At 49.6% G+C, this 21160-nt stretch overlaps 1 protein-coding gene across 1 annotated transcript in view; it reads left to right on the forward strand.

Moving 5' to 3' along the window:
- LOC146798035 (protein FAM98A-like) overlaps nucleotides 1–21160 on the forward strand; it is a 101546-nt gene that overhangs the window by 70493 nt on the left and 9893 nt on the right. Inside the window, exon 6 of the mRNA XM_085625269.1 lies at nucleotides 8547–8663. Within this exon, the coding sequence (XP_085481395.1) occupies nucleotides 8547–8663 (117 nt within the window). The remainder of the gene's footprint in view (nucleotides 1–8546; nucleotides 8664–21160) is intronic.

A 21160-nucleotide genomic window follows, 5' to 3' on the forward strand; every position in this document is an offset into this window, starting at 1 on the left:
AGATAAAAGGGTCATAATCCTGCCTGCTGGGCATCTAAATCTTTTTTTTCTTTGCGGGTCTGTGGAGTTGAACAAAGCCATCAATTGCTGGGGTTTTCTCGCATAGCCAAGTTTCCTGTAGACATATAATCTCAGCACTCTGGGCTAGTTCTTTTATACTTTCTTGTTTTACCGATCCTCCGAGCCCATTTATGTTCTAAGATATGATCTTAAGTGTTAGACGGACCGGGAGGGTCGGCCGAGGACAAGGGGAGAGGTTTCCGGGGAGAGCCGTCTCCAGCGATCGTACAGATGAGCAACTTCCCCCCCACAGATATACACCACACAAGGATAGGATTTAACGTTCTTTATAAGCGATTTCTTAAGGTACGATGGAATGGTACAAGGAGGTCTGGACTCAGGGGTCCCCTCGATTCTAGTCTCTTGGTTTGGGAAAGGGGGTAGCGGGACAGTCTGGTTACCAATCTGGTAGCTGAGATGGTCTGATGGATAGCTCACAATCCTCGAGCTCGATGTTCTAGCTTGGACGGGCCGCGGCAGCGCCAGCAGGTCCCGGTGAAGGTGGTCTTTACACGGTCCGCGGCAGCGCCAGCAGGTCCCGATGAAGGTGGTCGTTACACGGTCCGCGGCAGCGCCAGCAGGTCCCGATGAAGGTGGTCGTTACAACGGTCCGCGGCAGCGCCAGCAGGTCCCGACGAGGATGGAGGATGCAGAAGGCCGCGGCAGCGCCAGCAGGCAGGACGATAGTTCACAAGGCAGGGCTACGGCAGCGCCGGTAGTCCGTTAAGGCTGAGTTCTTCTCGGTGTCTCTCGACTCCAGGATACAACTGCCTTCCTGCTCTGGAGCTGCCCTAGTTATAGGTCTGGCGCCCTTTGATGTCCGGACCCTCGCACTTGGAGGTCGGGGGGTCCGGGATGAGGGAGTCCAGACACCCAGCAGGGGGTGGAGCCAGCGCCCGGGGGAGCTGGAGGGCGATCGGCACCCGGCGGGGGAGAGCCATCGACACCTCTTTCTCCCATTGACCTGCCAAGTGGTCTGTTCACCTCCTGGGTGGAGGGTGGTGCCGGGATGTCGGGGCCGGGCCAGGCCCAGGGTTAGGGTCGAGCTGAGGCCACGCGGCCTCGTGGTGCAGTGTCCAAGATGGCGGCTGATCCGGCCGGGGGAGCCGGTAGTGGTTCGGCCCCATGATACATGGATGTCCGGGGGCAGGAGTTCCGTCGGGAGACGGGGTGCGGGTTGCTCTTGTGGGTAACACCTGGGAGTCCGGGGCTTGGGCCCTGTCATGCGGGGAGGGAGCGAGCCCTTCATGTGGCCTGTCCAACATTAAGGCTATGCGACAACCCATTATTCTATTCCATTTCATTTAGACAATCATCTTCCCCATTGTACCACTGGGAGGGGCCTGCGAGGCTGCTTCCTTGGTTCCAATTCCCCCATTGTTTACAAATGTCTGAATTATTGACTTCTATATTAAAATCTTCATTATCTTCCCCTTCTTCCTCTAGCAGCCTCACCTGCCTCTTACCTAATCCTGCGTGACACTTTAGGAACCCTCCACCTGGTTGACTACCCATCTGGGATTATCCTTATCCTTTCCTTCAGTACCTCATTTTCAGCTTTCCCAATTGCCCTCTTCACCAGATCGGAGTAAACTAACACCTTGGTAATTTCCTTCCCATTAGAGTTGTATCTAAAACCCACGTGACGCAGGTCTTTAGTTCCAATTCCCCTCAAACTCTGGTATTTTGAGAATGAATATAAGGGTTAAGACCTGTTTAGGGGTAAGATCTTCCTTATTTCCTTATTCCCCCCCCCTTCTCTTTCGCACTTTCCTTCCTATTCGTCTCGCGTAGTTAATAGGCCTATATCTCGAGTATTCACCCCATCTCCTTATCAACATTGGACATCTTGAAATATATACATTCTGTGAGTCTTTTGGTTTCACTGTGACCCCAGCGGAATCCGGAGGCTGCTGGTCGGGGACTCGTCGTATTATAGTTGGCATGTGGCCCCTAATTCCTTATAGCTCACCCACAGTCTTCTGGAGTTGCATTTTTTGGGTTTTTTAAATATTATTATTTAACATTGTGACTTCTGATATTTATTTATTTATAGATGTAAATAGCGCCTGAATCACCCCCGAACGGGTATCTCTGCGCTGCGAAGCGTGCAGGAGAAAGCTGAGATGTAAACAATTAGAACAAGGCTGTTTTAAGGAGTCTTCTGAATTGAAGATGATCTGGACATTGTCTCAACGCAATAGGGAGCTCATTCCAGTGCCAAGGTGCAAGATGCGAAAAGGCTTTCCCCCTTTCTAGACTGCTTGACCCGGGGAACTGCAAGAAGAGATTTAGTTCCTGAGCGTAGATCCCTAACGGGGGCATAATGAATGAATTTCTCAGCAAGGTAAGCAGGGCCCTTCCCAAATACAGCTTTATGGATGGTGCAGCAAATTTTAAACTTGATACGTTTGCGCACCGGTAGCCAGTGGAGCTGTTGAAGCAATGGGGTAGAGGCAGTTCTAGAAGGTACGTTTAAGACCAGACGTGCCGCGGTGTTCTGGACTACCTGCAACCGATCCAGAGAAGACTCATTAGCTGATACCAGCAGAGCGTTGCAGTAATCCAGTCTGCTTAGTAGCAGAGTCTGGTTGAGGGTTTTCCTTGAGGAGTCTGGAAGAAAGGGAAAGACACGTCTCAGCAGACTCAGTACATGGAAACGAGCTGACAGTTTGGGCCGCATGTTCCTTCAAGGTTAGCGCCTGATCTAGGCGGACACCGAGATTTTTTACAACTTTCTTAGGTGAAGGGCGAGAACCGAGATCCGGTGGCTACCAGTTTTGTGACCATAACAATAAGGCCTCACCAAAAATCATGATCTCGATCTTCCCTACGTTAAGTTGGAGGAAGTTACTCCTCATACAATTAGAAATTGCTATCATGCCCGAAGAGAAGGTAGCCTGGGCCGAGAGAGTAGATTTATTGAAAGAGAAGATAAGCTGCGTATCGTCAGCCTATGCGATAGGCGTAAACCCGGAGGACCTCAGGAGATCAGCCAAGGGAGCGACATATATGTTAAGGTGGGGCTCAAACATGAGCCCTGTGGCTTGTAAAGTTCTTAGCAACAACACCATTATGTCCAACATTGAGGCCGAGGGGGTTGCTGAAATGTCTAGGTCTAGTGTGGTGTTTCGTATAGATCCTTCTGTCATTTCTGTTCTCTGGATGCCGGGCTGCTCTAAGCTCTTATTCAAATGTGGCCGTATCTGAAACGTCCCCCCAGCCAATCCCTGGACTCTCTGTGTTGTTCACCATCGGATCTGATGCCACCGCTCCTTGATCCTGCGACAAAACAATCTGTGGGGACGAGGACAGCCGAGGTTCCGTAATAAGGTCGTTGTGTCTTAAGAATTATTGATCTGTCAAAAAAGATGAGCCCAATGTTTGGGCACAATGTTCAGTTGAATCATTCTCTTTCTGCTGTTCAATCTCTACAGCTTCATTGGTGAACATATCCTTTTAAAGTGTTTGCCCACAAAGTCCTTTATTGACTTTGAGGCTAACGTGCCCCCTTTTGTTCCCTGTGCAGCTCCCTTAGCTGCTTCCTTATTTGCTCCTCTCGTAGGTACTTTTTTTTTTACCCTTTCTCTGGGGCTTTCCATGCTCTCCCTTGCAGCCCTATTTTGTTTAGGGGGCTCATTAGACACAAATTCATGCTCAATATTCTCTTTACAAGCTTTATTCTTTCTTTGGGCCATCACTGGACAGTGTGTGCTTGTAATGTCTTTCTGGGTTCGTTATTGAGCGACAAAGTCCTGTATCAGTCAGCCTAGACCCACCATAGGATATGCTTATTATGCCACCACCGTCCTTCCAGGCGGCTTCCCAGTCTTTTTAAGCCACTATTACTAAATTATTACTGCTGGAACCCTGCTATTCAATTAGCTGCATCAGGGGGCGCCAAAACAGTAAGTACCAAACACGAACACTTACCTCTGTTGTGCCACAAGATGATTGACCTTGACCTGTGCCGTGCCGTTACGGTGCCACCACGATTCCTTATTTAGGGCTTCTACACTGCCACATAAGAACCAGCGCCTTTCTTCAATCACAGGTTCCTTAATACTTTCACTATAACATAAACTGTTAGAAATGGGGGCCTCCAGTTGGCAATGGCGGGCGCCAATGTGCAAATAGGGACCCTTCTTCCTAAGTCAGGGCAAACGGGCTACCCCCTTTGACAACCCCTGCTCAACCCTGTGGTAACGTAGCACGAGCAGTTAGGCCTATCTCAGAGGCAGTGTGTGAAGCATTTATGACCATGTACAATAAGGCAGCAACAACACCACAAAAGGACACAACTCAGGTAGGAATAGAAAAATAATATCTTTATCTAACTGTTTAACTCGAAATTCTCAAAGCGTTTCAATAACTACAATTCACGTCAACCCGTAGGGACTCCAAAAGGCAATTACTTATTTGCCAGAACGTGACACTGACTAAGTTCAAGGCCAGGGCCTACGCGACCCGCTGCTCACCAGATACCTGTCGGACACAGCACGCAGCTTCTTGAAGAAGCGGAGACGATGACAGGAGGACTCCCAGTGACCACAAGCCCGGGCTGCAGAGGTCCGTAGCGTGCACCCACAATGATTCAGCACTTGGGGACAGGCGGGCTCTCAGCGGCAGCAGCACGCAGCTGCGGCGGCCCGGGCTGGGGGTGGCGATGACTCTCGTCATGCAGCTCCGTGGTGGGCTCACAGCGCCAGAAGCTCTCTCTTAGCTGCGGCGGCCCACGAGACGATCGCAACAATCCTCGACAAGGGTGAACAAGGTGCGGGCACACAGCGGCAGCAGTTCTCTCTTAGCTGCGGCGGCCCACAGGACAAATCCCAAGGATGCAAAGTTGATAAAGGTGCAGGCACTCAGCGGCCACAGCTCTCTCTTAGCTGCGGCGGCCCACAGGACAAATCACGATGATGCAAAAGTTGACAAGGGTGTGTGCACTCAGCGGCAGCAGCTCTCTTAGCTGCGGCAGCCCACAGGACAAATCACGATGGTGCAAAGTGGCAAAGGGTGCGGGCACTCAGCGGCAGCAGCTCTCTCTTAGCTGCGGCGGCCCTCAGAACGAATCATGATGATGCAAGCGTTTGCAAGGGTGCGGGCACTCAGCGGCGGCAGCTCTCTCTTTTATCTGAAGCGGCCCACACGGATCCAGTGAAAGTTTCAAAGGTGCCCATTCCGCGGTCCTCACAGTAGAACTAGAGGCTCCGGATTACTCGACGGAGGGCTCACCTGCCAGCAGAATTCCTTGCACCAGAATTCTGACGGCTGACGGGGGGAAGTCTAATGTCCCTGAGACTTCTGCAGGAGGCGCTCTCAATTCAGGCCCTCGGTAGTTTCTTCGGCAAGCTTGGTGAAAGTTTCAAAGTCCTTTCCTCTGTTCACTCCAACAGAGTTTCGTCTTGACATCCAGAAGGAACACACCCGGACAAAGTTCCAGCGCAGCATTTTATTCCTAAAAAGTCTTTGTTCTCTAAGGTCGCATATCACCGACTCCAGTCAGAACCAGTTCGGTGGGGTCAGGGAGCTCTTGGTTTACGAGGTGACATCCTGCCCTTTCAGAATGAGGGGTCTGCTATCAGATGCCCAGTGGGAGGTGGAGCCATCATACACCTTGCCAGGCACGGCCCTGCTCGGATCAAAGAGTCACCCCTCCCCAGGCTCTGAATACCGATCTCTCTCTCCAGCCAGGTCTGACCCAACTGCTCCAAAACCAGACGGCCAATACACATACTCGCAAAGCCTACAGTAAAGTTTAGGCAAGAAACTACCGCATTTTCAGAAGAGGCATTTATAAACATGGGATATATAAACGGTCCTCACTAAAAGGTGCCTCTCAATGTCCTGAGCACAAACATATCAAACTCGAAGTTCCTATCAGGTTCCTGGGGCCAGATAGGATGATAGAAAGTAATCCTCAATCGGCCCACCCTGGCCCATGAGAACGGATCGTGTTCCAATAGCGACAGTGAAATGGTGTGTAACTCACTAGTGGATATGCTGCACAGATCTAGGCATTATGGTTATCCTAAGTCATACAGTCATTTATATACAGGGAGCATTCGCGCTGTGGCACTGATTAGCAGTGGCACGGCGCCCAGAGCATCTAAATCCAGCCAACATAAAAATAGGAAGAGGAGAGGGGAAAGGAGACCCACGCCAATGATGCCAGGTCTAACAGGAATCTAGCGTATGGCCAGGGCGGTGGGATGCTTGTAGCCAAATGGGCAATACCAAATGCCCAATGCCTGGATCCCAAGGGGGTGGAACCTGGGGTCACCACAAATCTCCTGCCCCTTGCTGTCACTCACTATCTCCCGGCCTTCTTCCCAGCTGAGGGCCGGCGTCTGGAGGGCGATACTCATACCCCCCCCCCCCCCTCCTTCAAACGCGTTCTTCTGTGTTCCAATGGCGGCGGTGCCGCGGCTCCCGCGATTCTGGGCTGCCCTTAGGCTTCCCACAGTTTCTCCAGCGTTTTCTACTGTGTCCCGCAGTCCTGCGGTTTCTCCTCCTGCCAGCGTTTCGCGTTGCGTCAGCTGACTCACGTGCGTGCGAGGTGTGGCAAGTGGCAGCATGGCAACAGCGGTCTTGTCAATATGCACAACAGAGATCATTAATTCACAACAGAGATCCAGAAATGGTCCTTGGTCACCTCAAGGAGTGCCATCTAAATATCCAGGGAGATCTAGAAAACGTAATCACTGCACTTTCATGCTGCAAGCATTGATTAATGGAATATTTTCGAGGATTGTTGTATAGCTTAGATCCTATAGCATTGAAGAATATACAGAATACCAATACACAGCATTCCATTCTGAATATTAGAACTTAAAAACTGAAAGTATAAGCCAAACAACAAGAAACACATTTAGAATATAGGTCACATATAATGAATGCAAATAAGCACTAAACATATAGCACAGCCAGACTTGCCTGTAAAATTCACTACATGGAGAATACATTGTCTGCGCAACACAAGGAATCTGTTCACCACTATACTGCTCTCCATTTATACTAGAATTTTCATGGGATCTCTTCTGTTAATTAGAAACTAATCAAAACTAAAGACACCCCAAAGCTAAGCTCCTCTCAGTTTATTTTCATATTTGTCCTGAGAGTTTCTCTCTGGGGGTCACCGTGATCATCAGCTTCTCTCTTTACGTAGGACAAATGCTACTGTCACTCAAAATGTCTTTAGTTTGCCTGGTTTTGGATTAATCCTTGCTGCCCTTTTGATTATACCACTTACAGATCACTACTGGGTTACCAACTTCTTCCAAAGGCTCGGAAAGGGTAGTAGTTTCTTGGTGGCAGAGTTGTGTGGGTCATGAATTGTAGGACCTTTTCCAGTTTCTTTTTGGAAAATTACTTGGTGCAGAACGTACTTTTCTGTCATTTGTGATGACATACTAGAGAATTCCGGCAAAGGGGCGATACCCTTGTGGCTGTGGTTTAACCTTGGTATAGCATTGAAATGTGTGGCCTTCCTGACTTTCACAGTGCCAGTGGAGTTATGATCTGGTCTGCATGATTACCAGTCTTTCATAGTTAATTACCGAAAGACCGTTCAGCTAGTGGCACCTAGTTAATTCTTATCCAAAGTCAACAGTGTGGTTCCTCCAAGATCTCAACTTTTCTCAATACTTTTTTTATGCGTACATAATACTCCATTCGTGCTCTAAACGTAAGATTCGAATTATACGTCACTGTGTAACTAAGTGAAATAATTTGTTTAGATAAAAAATAATTGTATGCAGTACATTTGTTTATACATTTGATCACTCAGTAAGTTACAATAGTATTACTAAAAAACCTAAATTATGGTACGGGATTAGGGCTTTTTATTAAAAAAATGTTTTATTACAAAACAGTATGCTCTTAAAAGCATCCCAAGGAACTAGCTTATAAAGTGGTTTAGTTGAATTTACAGAATGGCTTTGTTTTTGCTTTTCCACAACAGACATAAATTCAACCATTCCGCTGATGTCCTTATCTGTTGAACTCTGGTTACATAGTTTAACAGCCTCTACAATCGTATGTCTTCCTGTCTCTTTCGTTGACTTTAAGAACTCTTTCCCTTCTGTTAGCAGTACTGGGCAAAATGTTCTATTTGTTTCATGAAATTGACAAGACAGGCGATATACCAAAAAGCCATTCTGACTAGATTTTCCTGCTCCATCAAACTGTAGCAATGAGGAGTACAAAATTTTGAAAAGTATTTCCGACTCACAAAATGGGTTTAACAACTCATTCAGAAACACAATTAAGAAGGGGCATGAAAGGATCATTCCCTCCTAATTGCGGTTTGGAATGGTATGTTCCAATGGTTTGCAACTTCACTTTCAGTCGCAAACCTTGGAAATGGTACTGATTCCTCAAAGGCAGTGGTAAAAAGTCTCTAGCAGGAAACTGTTACGGTTCTTGTACCTTTCTTGGCTTTATTGTCCTTTACCACCTTGTTTTCTTTCCTCTGTCATGTGCAGGAGGAGCTCGCACGGATCAGTTGGACCCTGCTAAATGAATATGAATGCCGAATGCGGATGTTGGTCACTCGCATAGATGTCACTGTGACCTCCTTCCATTGGTCAGAAAGGGCCAAGGTAAGTGGTCTTCAAAGGGATGCATTTTGTGTTTGGGCCAGAGTGCGACAGTAATTGGCATTGTTGTGATGGCAATTCTAGTAAGAAGCACCACCTTGTTTCTTTATTCAGAAAGTGTGTTGATCTGTCTTTTTTTCAACAAGAAGTAGAGTCTTACTTTTTTCACCGGGCAGTAGTATGAGTGTATTGTCCCATAGCTCCTATCATCCAATCGATTCATCTTGTACTGTGCAAATGCCCATAATGTGATTACATTTAGGAGGGTTTTAGTTGTCCTTGTATTTTCCATCTTGAATGTTGCAAGCCCCTCAGTATTTCTATTGCATAATGTTTAGCAATTGTTATGGGTTATTATTTCTATGAATAATGTGCAATTTTGGGGCTGCCCTTCTTTTTTCACTGTTAATTTTGTAACTGCAAGTGTTCCACTGGTCATTAGTGACCTGTGGTATACCGGCCATGGGCTCTGTAGCTCTGAGAACTAAGAGCCATATGTACGTAGCGTTGGTCTTAATTTGTGACTGGTATTTTAGTGACCAGTGTGCGTTTTTGCAAACCAACTTATGTTTTAATAGATTGCTTTACAAAATATTAATTCCTAGCGAGTTGCAATTTGACCTACCTCATGAATATTAATGAGGTAGGTAACAAATTACGACCTTCTGGGAATCACAGTCATCACAGGCATGGTGGCCTGAAAAGGTCAGCAGATCACTATGGGCCTTATTACGATGTCGGGCGTACTTGTGTCCAACTGACACTGTTGCAGATTGGAACCGCCCGACCATAGGCTGGCGATTCTCACTGCAAAATTAGAATGCGACTGCCCGGTGGGCGGTCGGAAACATCCAGTTTACAATGGGAGCTTGTGGGGCAGGCGGAAAAGGCCTGCATCACAAGCTGCCATTGTAAAATGGATGTTTGTGAACATTCCTGCACCATGTGGCAGGCAACACGGATGCCTGCCACACGGTGCAGTGATGTTTAGAGAAGCACCATAGCTTCCCTGCAGGCCCCTTAGTGGAGGGCTGGAGGTAAGGGGATCCTACTAGGGGTCTCCAAAGTCATTTTCCGACAGCCTCTCCATGTTGGATGGTCTCAGGCTGCACGATGGACACACACGCAGCCTCACTGAGACTCACTTTAATGGGTGCGCGATAACAAGGCAATCCTCACGAAGGTCTCCCGCTGCACAAAGCACACACACAGAGCGTTGTGGAGACTCGCTTCTAACCCTGGTGCACGATACAAGGCAGTCCTCACGAAGGTCTCGTGCTGCAAAGAGCACACGCACACAGCGTCATGGAGACTTACTTGGATTCAGTGCACACAATAACTGGACAATTCTCACCAAAGGTTCAGGCTGCAAAAAGCACACGCACACACCGTCACTGATCCTCGCTTGGACTCCAGGTGCCCTCGATCACAGGGCACTGCTTACGAGTGTCTCAGGCTGAAACAAGCACGGGCACACAGCGCTGCTGAGACTCTCCTGGAAACTTTTGTGTTCCTGAGTTTCTGCAACAGGGAGCCAGCTCACCTCTGGCCCTTGGGGATAAGTTACTTCAGGACACAGCACAGCAAAGTCCTTTCAAGCAGGGGGACACAGCACACAGAATATTCCCTTTAGCCTTTCCTTGGTAAACACAGCATACTGCAGGCCAGCCCCAGAACACACAGCAAGGGTCAGTCCTATCCTTCAGTCTATTCAGTTGTTTCTTCCTTGGCAAAGGTTCCTGTTGATCACAAAGTAGCTCCAATCTTGATCAAGCCATTCTCCAAAGTTCAAGGGCCTCAATGGCTTTGAAGTCTTTGTGTTCCAGGGGGCACTGACCCCTGTTCAAACCAGTTCTGGGTGCCTTCCTGCCAGTGACACTTTCTTCCTTTCATTAGTGGGGGTCTGGATTCTCAATCACTCAGCAGGAGATGGAACAGTTGTTTTATAGCAGCAACCCAGGCCTCTTCACCTCTAGGGGCTACTCCTCCTCCTACACTCCAGATGCAGGTCAGCCTGTTGCTGTGTCACCTCCTCCCCTGGGTCAAGACGTTCCTCAGATGCTATTGCTTTCAAATCCAGACAGTCAATTCACAACCAGGCAGAGACACACAGAAATGTTAAGAGCACAAAAACCCAGCCACTTCTAAAACAGTGGCTTATAAACACACAATGCAAAAACCATCTTCATAAAAAGATGTTATTGCATTGCGAGTTCAGGCATACTAAACTTCACCTCTCCATCTTAAGCCTTTAGGACGATAGGCTGGAAAACATATTACACAGCCTTCCCATTCTATTCTATGGGCAAGATGGCCCTTCTGCAGTGAAAAACGAAATGGAGATTATTTCACTGTCAGGACATAGTACACACCTTAGTAAATATCCTACCTTTCACATGCACTGCACCCTGCCCAGGGGGTACCCTGGACCTACCATAGGGGTGTATGATGTGCTTAAAAAGGGACGGGTAAGGTCTGGCAAGTGGGTGCACTTGTCAGAACAACATGGCAGCTTAACAAACTGCGCGCAGGCACTGCAATGGCAGGCCTGAGTTCCCTTTTTAAGGCTACTTGTTTGGGTGGCACAATTAGTGCTGCAGGCCCACTAGTAGCATTTGCATTACCAACCATGGCACACATAGTGCACTTTACTAGGGGCTTTACTAGTAAGGCAAACATACCAATCATGGACAACCAATCACCATTACACTTTATACAGGGAGCACTTGCACTTTGATGCTGTTTAGCATTGGCAAAGTGTCCAAAGCATCTAAGTTGGCAAAACCATGTCAGAAACAAGTCTAGGGAGAAAGCAAAACGTTTAGGGAACTTTAGCCAAAAAGGGCCAAGTCCTACACAACCCCCTCCCAGCCAAAAGTCAGGGTAGTCCAATCGACTACCTTGATGGACTTCCCTGCTTAGGGCGATAGAACACGGACGCAAGCCCGCTACCACAGGGACACCCTGCGGTTCTATGTCTTCCTGACCCCAGGGGATTCTCTTGGTCACTACTCCCTGGGCGAACTATGCCGCTCCATGGTTGCTTCCAGATAGTTGGGGCCTCTCTAGGGGTGCTGATCCCTTGCCAACCCTCACCTAGAGTGGTATCCCTGAAAGACCCATCAGTCAGGACACTGTTCCCAGTTATCCTGTCCTCCAGGTTACATGTGGGTGTACCCTGGTCACTCCTAGGGGACCCAGCCCTACTGGATGGACACGGTCCCATGGGTTTTCCCACAGGGGGACACCATCCTCCTTTAACCTTCCATTTAGATTTCTGTACCTGCCATTTAGGAATGCCACCCACAAACTTCAGGACCGCTGGAGTGCTAGTGACAGACGCCCCACGCCCTCCTGATGCTAGGTGTTCTTCCTCGCACAGCTGGCAAGTAGGCGGTAGGCCTCCCACCGGATGCTCCTGTAAGGATCCCTCCAGTCTCTGGGTTGGGGTGGTGAACCCCTGTGGACATTGCTCACACTCCCTCCCTCTCTTCTGAGACAGGGCGCTAGCCTGCATCCCCCCCCCCCCCCCCACTACTCTGGGACCTAACGGTTCTACTTCACCTCTCTTCCCTCTCTAGGGCTCTTTCAGGCCCTTGGACCCATGACCAGGGGTCCGGCTCTTGTGCCAGCTCCGGTAATCAAAGAGCTTGCACCCTAACACTGGTTGGCGCAATCATGGAAAACAATTATGGAGCCTAGGCTCCCTAGGGGTAAGGTTGAGCACCCCCTTCAAATCATTTGCCATGCTCACCAACACCCAGTCATCCAGCGCACGCTTTTACTCATCCACACTTGGCACTGGCTGTACGCTGCCACCATTCAAACTGGACTCTGCCTGTTCAAACTGGACTCTGCCTGTTTAACCTTAATGTCCAGTTTCCTCATGTTTAACTCATGAGCTAAGAGAATCTTTTTCTCTTCCAGGGCGAGAGCTTTCCTGCTCTCCTATGCTCGCTTTTCACTTTCAATGAGCAGCTTCTTCTCCTCTGCTTGAGTTTTAGGGCCATATGTAGGTAGCCTAATACCGGTCGGTAACGGCCGATTTTCGGTAAATATACCGTTACCGACCGGTATTTAGGCTTTTGCTATGTAGGGGGAACATTTCAGGATTCGGTAATTTACCGAATCGGTAAAATTACTGAATCGGTAATTTTACCGATTCGGTAAAAACCGAATCCTGAAATGAGATGTAGGTGACACTCAAATGAGTGATGTGTAGGGAAAATAATTCGGTATTTAGCACCAAATATATGTTGGTGCTAAATACCGAATTCATTGCAAAAAGCAATATTTTGCTGGACTAACAGTGCCATGTGGCAGACATACATGCCCTTAGGGCATGTATGTGCGCCACATGTGCACACATGCAGGAATCAGGGGTGCAACAGGGTGTCAATGTGACACCCTGCCAACCTTGAATGTGCTCCCCCCATTACCGAATCGGTATTTACCAATTCGGTAATGAGGCATACCTTCCCATTGATTCAATCAATGGGAATGTATGCCTCATTACCGAATCGGTAAATACCGATTCGGTATTTACCGAATTTCTCCGATTCGGTAATATTTACCGAATGATTACCTACATACGAGTTACCACTTCTTAAATACCGAATCGGTAAAGTTCGGTATTTAAGAAGTGGTAACTTGTATGCTACCTACAAATGGCCCTTAATTTTTAAAACCTCCAACTCGTGCTCTCTGACCCTTTGGTTTTCCTCCAGCTTCTCTGGTAAAACATTTCTCCCTGAATGGCTACTACCAGCCCCTGAAGCTGGTCACTCCACTGGCAAATCCTGTGGACCAAACCCATTCCCAGGGTCATCCTCATCCACCTCAACATCACCCGCCTCCTGAGTCCCTTTGGCTTCCCACCTGGCCCTCAAGGCCATTTGCAGTTCCTCCTTCTTGGCGCTACTTTTCATGGGACATCCCAAAGCCCTGCAGAATTGCCTCAATTGATGAACTTTGTAGGTAAGCAATGCCTCAATGTCGAACTCTAATTCTGCAGCCTCACTGGATCCTTGACTCCTCTGTGACATGTTGTGTGGCTTAAAGGTTGCTCAAAAATGAAACCAGCAAATCAAGAACACAATATGTGGTTGCGTCGTGGTCTGCGCTAACTTGTGGTGTACACCAATCACTGTGAGTGAATTTGCTAACACACATTCAAATCCCACACTGCTACCACCAAAAGTTTAGACCCGGGATCCCTGGTTGGCTGAGGTAGGTACCTTAGGCCAAATAGGGACCCGCGGTTCCACGTCGGGCAAAGGAAGGTCACCTCACCCCCTTTGTAGCTTGGCACGAGCAGCCAGGCTTATCTTCAAGGCAAATTTGTCAAGTATTTGCAACCACGCTCACAGCAACCCAATGATGATACTACAAATAGACTCCACACGAGTTTTATAAAAACGAGTATAAACTTTATGTAAAAAGATATACAATAAGACCACACAATATAAATCCAACATATGCGTATTTGTAATATTCCTTCTGGACGGTTGTTAGGCCGGCCAACACTTGTAAGCTCTGGCGATATTAATGAACCCTTCTAAACAGTCTACTGTAATCCTAACACCATGTTATGCAGATTGTAATGCTAGAATCAGGCACTTTTGTAATGTACAAATAATGCAATGCGTAACACAACAATCAGGTACTTTGCAATGTAAAAATAATGCAATGCGTAATACAATCACCAGGTACGTCGTTATGCAGAAATAATGCCATGCGTCATACACTAATCGGGTAGTTCGTTATGCAGGAATAATGCAATGCGTAATACTCTAATCAGGTAGTTTGTTATGCAGAAATGATGCTATGTGTAATACGACAATCATGTACACTGTTATGCAGAAATAGAGTAATCCGTAATACACTTCGGCACCGATCACGGTGCCTCAGGCGGTCTCTCCACCACTCGTGCTGATTCGCAGGTAGCCTCTGACAACAGTTGCCCCCCACACAGGTATGGTATAACACAAAAGTGCAGCTTTGCACTCCGGCTCCTGTACTGCCACTCACTTGGCAATACAGGCCGCGATACGAGCCTAAGCAGAGGCTCGCGCTGCTGAAATGAGAAAGAGGCCAAGAGCGTCTCCCTCCGAGCCAGCGCCCCGCCCCAGGAGTCGACACACGTCACCTCGGGGGCACGAACGCACTCTCCTCTCCTCTTCCAGCGACTTGGGCCTCCGATGCAAACTTTGGGACTTGGCAACGGCGGGCTCGGGCCAGCGGCTCAGCTGCTCCGGGGCTGCCGGTCTGGGCCGCTACTGCTACGAAGATTTCAGGCTGCCACAGGGCACACACACACAGCGTAGCTGAGACTTCCTTGAGCTTCGGGTGCGCGATCACCGGGCACTCCACACGAAGGTCTCATCCTGCACGATGGACACGCACGCAGCCTCACTGAGACTCACTTTAACTCCAGGTGCAAGATAACAAGGCAGTCCTCACGAACGTCTCCCGCTGCACAAAGCACGCGCACACAGCGTCGTGGAGACTCACTTGGATCCCGGGTGCACGATACAAGATAATCCTCACGAAGGTCTCCCGCTGCACAAAGCGCACACACACAGCGTCGTGGAGACTCACTTGGATCCCGGGTGCCCGATACAAGATAATCCTCACGAACGTCTCCCGCTGCACAAAGCACGCGCACACAGTGTCGTGGAGACTCACTTGGATCCCGGGTGCACGATACAAGATAATCCTCACGAAGGTCTCCCGCTGCACAAAGCACACACACACAGCGTCGTAGAGACTCACTTGGATTCCTGTGTACACAATAACTGGACAATCCGCAACAAAGGTTCAGGCTGCAAAAAGCACAGGCACACAGCGTCGCTGATTCTCGCTTGGACTCCATGTGCCCACGATCACAGGGCACTGCTTACAAGGGTCTCAGGCTGCAACAAGCATGCTGCAAACAGCGCCACTGAGACCCTCCTGGAAACTTTTGTGTTCCTGAGTTTTCGCAACTGGGAGCCAGCTCACCTCGGGCCCTTGGGAATAAGTTACTTCAGGACACAGCACAGCAAAGTCCTTTCAAGCAGGGGGTGTAGTAAGGCTTATAGGTCCATTGTCGGCATTTGCTAAGTTAGCATGCGCTTCGCTGCCATGAGGCTGCTTTTGCGCACGACACTGCAAGCATATATTTTCACAAGACTTTGTTTGTGCCCCTTTTCACATGAGAACTGCCTACCTTGCAAGTTCTTTGCTGTGCTCTGAGGTTTAGTCTGCACATGATGTTCACGTCCATACCATATGTACAAAATCTGCCTGATCATAGCGACATCTGGGGCAGTGTGGGTCTCTGGAGCCATCAATGGCGTGCAGCCTCCTGGGTGAGAGGTATGTCATATGTATTATATTGTACGGGATTTGCTTAAAGCGATTTCTCACCGACTCCTTCCTTACACTCCCGTATATCTTTTCCCAGTCGCGCGCCATGACCTCCTGTGGACACACCTGCTGCCATTTTTCTTCTATTTTTAGGGGGCCGTAATTTTTTTATCATCCCTCAACGCCCTATAGAGGTGAGTAACACACCTTCGCCCTCCCGCCATAGCAATCAAAGTGACCAGGGTGTAGGTGTGCCCCGGGGCTTCCGGAAAGGTGGGCCATAATTGTCGCGCCGTTGCCGCTATTTTTCATATTGCAAAAACTGCCCTGCCCCCAACTCAAAGGTGGTCACCGCCTCCTGGTAAGTGATAAATTTACCGTCCGGGTAGAGGTCAGACAACATCAGGCATCCCCCCGCCTTCCAAGCCTCTGTTGACATCACCTGGTCAATTTGAGCAAAGGGCGGCATCAGCCAGAAATCCGCCTCCGGGTCGAAAGGTTGTTCCTGGATTATTCTACGGACCACTCGATGCCAAATTGCAGCCCCAAGCCGCACCAAAGGAGGACTGTCCACCTTGAGCCCCCCGACCCACCATAACAACGGCCCTATCTGCGGTCCCCGTACGTACCTGCCAGCAGGGACCTCTCCCAGGATGGATCCGCGTCCAACCAGGCAATGGCATGTTGCAATTGCGATGTAAAATAATAAAGTTCCAAGTCTGGGATCTCCAAACTCCCTCTACCCCAACTGCGTTTCATGACTTCTAAACTAATCCTGCATCGCTTTCCGTTCTATAATAATTGGACCAGCAGTGTATCGAGTTCCCTGAATACCCGGTGCGGAATTTCAAAGAAGGAGCCTTGCATGGTGTAGAGACATCAGGGTAGGACCACCATCTTTATTAATGCAATCTTTCCCATCAGGGAGAGGCTAAGTGTGTTCCAAAATGTAATACTACCCTGCAGCCCCCGGATTATCCTCCCCATTTGTGCTGATAAAACTCTGCCTCAGTCCTACCGATCCGAATCCCTAGGTATCGGACCGTGTTCTCCTCCCCCGGAAGCCCCATCTCCGGGCGTTGTTCACCCCCCCCCCAGTCGCTCTCTGTTCCAATCGCGTAGAGCAGTGACTTTGTTCTGTTAATGTAGAACCCGGAGGCATCAGCAAATTGGGCCAGCGCCGTTATCAATGTCGGCAATGACTGGGTCGGTCTATTCAGGTATATTAACGCGTCATCGGCGTACATTGACACCATATGCTCCAAACCCCCCACACATATGCCCTGTCCTACAAGTATCTTGCGCAGATGACATGCCAACGGTTCCATTGCTAGGGCAAATAGCAAGGGGGAGAGCGGGCAACCCTGTCGCGTCCCCCTTGCTATAGGAATTGTCTGACACGTAATGTCCAGTACGGACCCTCGCCATCGGACGAGCATATAGTAATTTGATCCAATTTACAAACCCCTCCCCTAGGCCCATTTTAAGTAGTACCTGCCATAGATAATCCCATCTGATCGAATCGAACGCCTGTTCGATATCGAGGAACACCAAGGTGCTCTGTTGGGCCCGTCCCTCCAAGGATTGCATATTGTGCGCCAGGCGGCGAATATTCCGCAACGTATTTCTGCCCGGTATAAACCCAGACTGGTCATCATGGAACAGCTGCCGAAGATGGGGGAGGAGCCTAGACGCCAACACCTGGCTGATAATTTTAAGATCGACATTCAGCATAGAAATGGGCCTATATGAGCCGGGGAGTAGGGGGTCCCTCCCAGGCTTGGAGATCATCACGATCAGTGCTTCCCGCATGAAATCTGGGAGCATACTGCGTTCCTTGGCCTCCACTGCGATCTCTAGTAGTTTGGGGATCAGGACTTCGCCGTACTCTTTATAGAGTTCGGCTGCTATACCATCCATTCCTGGGGACTTTGCTGTCTTTAGGTGGGTGATTGTCTCTCTTATTTCCTCCCCCACTGCCTCCTGACTATCCGCGTCTATACTAGGCAATTCCACCCCTGCCAGATAGGCCTCCACAGCCTCAGGGGTCGCAGGTGACTGGGTCTCGGAGTATATTTTACGTAGGTGGGTCAGGAATACGTTATTTATTTCATGTTGAGCATACACCATCTGTCCAAGGTCATTTTTAAGTGCCAGGATTGGGTGAGGCTGAGTCTCCGTCCTAATCAGGCGTGCCAGCAGCCGCCCCGCCTTATCCCCTTCTGTATACCAGCGACGCCTACTCTCAGTTCTAGCATATTTGCCTAGAGAGTCCCATATGTCCCCTATCTGCCTCCGCACTTCATCCCATTCAGCCGACCTCTCCCTGTTCGTGGCAAGTTCCTTTTCCAAAGTCGCTAATTGTTCCTCCTGCTTCCGCAGATCATGCTCCAACACTTTTTTAACCCCCACCTCCGTGGACATACATATCCCCTGTACCACCACCTTCATTGCGTCCCACTCGGTCGACCTAGTGCTAGCCGAGCCCCAGTTGACCTCCATATAATCGTCCAGCCCATTCAATATGGCGTCTTTATAGATCGGGTTGCCAAAAGATTCAATATTGAGCTGCCAGAGCGGTACCTTAGGTCTCGGCGGGCCAGCAAGTAAGCAATTAGGAGCGGGGAATGATCAGACAAATAGTGGGCTAGGTATTGCGTCTCAGCTACCCGATATACCGCCGTCTTTTGAATGAAGAAGTAGTCTAATCGACTATAGGTATTGGCAGCAGGTGTGTGACACGAGTACACTCTACAACTAGGATTACGGTGGCGCCACACGTCCAACAAGCCACAATTGTGAAGCAGTTGGCCTATTGTTAAATGGTAGCGGCAGTTTCAGTCGATAACCTTTCAAGTATTGCCCGGCGGTAATCGCCTCTTATACCATTCGATGATTAACCAACAAAAGAGGCAGGCGCCGGAGACTGGAAGGCAGGAAACAAGTTTTATTCCGTCGGCGCAGAACACATCAGATCGGACAACAAGGTATCGTCTCGAGGTGCTCTAACCACATCTCTGAGGCCTGGCCTCTTATACACAAGTTGATTGCTTTATTACACGTGACACATTCTTGTTGAGACTTTGATGTACGGAAAGACATTCTTGGAATCCCCACTTCAAGCTCGTTCCCACACATATCTACAGTGGAAGTCCCCACCCCACCCACAGTAGGAGATGGCTATCACACAGCTGGACATTCCGCCAATTCCCGGGGGTGTGTGCGACTGGTCGGGTCTCAGGGGGTGGGGGCCTTGATCTACGGTAATCCCTTTGATGTGAGGTGTTTCCCTTACAGTAGGGGCAATAAACTGCATCCGCAGGGCTAGGTGATGGCCTGGGATCGGTTCGGACAATCGGGCGCAGAGGAAGGGGGTTATCAAAAGGATGTATGACCATGTATGGGATGAAAGGAGGTGTTGGTCAGGCGCGGGATGTGGTTCCATGGCAGGGTCGCGCAGAAGGAGAGGGTTTATGGCCCATGTATGAGAGAGCGGGGGTGGCCGGTGCGCGGGGGACGTTTGCAGCGCCTGAGGGACGCGCTGGCGATCGGCAATGAGACCATGGTGCCTAAAATGGCTGTCGCGCGTCTTCTGCGTGTGGCGCTTGGGGAGAGACAAGATGGCGCAGATAATGTTCAGATACGAACTAAATTTCCACACTATCGCTTCTCGGACTCTAGGTTTGGCATCCAGTTTTGGGGGGAATCGGTCGAGCTCCCCATCCAGGGCACAATGAAAGTCACCTGCCACCACCAATTCTGTATCCGGGTCCAGATCTAGCTGTCCCATAACTCGGCTCAAAAACCCATCATCATCGCTATTCGGGGCATAAACATTTACGAGGCATATACTGCACCCATCAAGGGTCCCCTCCACCACCACAAACCTCTCATCAGGATCCTGTTTAACATGCAACGCCTTAAAGAGGACTCCCGGTGCCAACCAAATAAGCGCTCCCCTAGCAAACCCAGAGTAGGATGTGGCAAAAAACTGACCCCTCCATCTGCGTTGGACAAATTTAATACAATCTCGCCATAGGTGCGTTTCCTGGAGTAATGCTATACTGACCCCATATTGCCTAAGGTATGATGCCACCCAGATTCGCTTCACCCTATTATTAAGCCCCCGAACATTCCACGTTATCAGTTTGTAATTCTGGCTATCCCCTGGCATGATTGAGCTATTTTCGGTATCGCAGTCCCCCGTCTGTGGTGTGGGGACCCCCCAGTAGTGTCATAGCTTGCCCCCGCAAGAGGAGGACATCTTCGATCTTCTGTGTGACAACATAGACCAGACCCGGCAGCAACTCCTACAAACCCGCAACTGGAAACCCCAACTCCCCCCACCCACAGGCGGTAGCCCTTCATTCTCACATTTGTCCTGGTTTGAGGACTCCGAACCCCGCCCGAAAGCTCCACCCACCCCTTAGAATACCCCTCTCAACTTCAAAAGTACAATTACAACCACACTGACCTACCCAAGTTCGTATAAACCTCCCTCCCACTTAGACTCTGTGAATCAGCCGACTGATTGGCACTGCGCAGCCCCGCCCGACCGAGGTTGCCTCGGCACTCCACAGCTGGCGAATCTAACCAGTATATAGGTGAAATAGTGTACCCTCCTCCATCATTTATCGAACCCCCCTCCCCTCAAATCCATTGGGCTCAATGCCCGTTCATACGAGTCTCACGGTAAAGTCAAGCGCCCCATGGGCCAAACCCGGTACTTAGTGTCTATGGTTTCGAACCTCCCAATCTCAGCGTCCAGTTTCTCATTCACTTGTTTCCAGAGCCCTCTACAGCCGGGCCAGTAGCACCGTCCACGTCCGACTGTGTTTCCTGCACCAAACAGAGTGGAGAGAACTGGTTCTGCATCGGGATCTGCTCTCGCTCCGTAAGGAAAGTGCCATCCGGTCCCACCACGATGCGTCCTCCATCTGCCCGATCTTGTTCCCGCCACTGTCGTCATTTCTCACGACGCTGCAGGTTCCTCTGTCGATTGCTCCGGCGTCTCTGACCCTGCTGTCCCTGGTTTTGGTCCAGGCCATCCAGGCCCAGCGAGTCCATCCAATCTGCTGCCTCCGATGGGGTACCATAGAAGTGTACTTTGTCTGCGAACTGCACTCGGAGCCTGGCCGGGAACTTCAGGC

Source organism: Triturus cristatus, chromosome 9 (assembly GCF_964204655.1).
Source record: "Triturus cristatus chromosome 9, aTriCri1.1, whole genome shotgun sequence".
NCBI classification, from domain to species: Eukaryota; Metazoa; Chordata; class Amphibia; order Caudata; family Salamandridae; genus Triturus; species Triturus cristatus.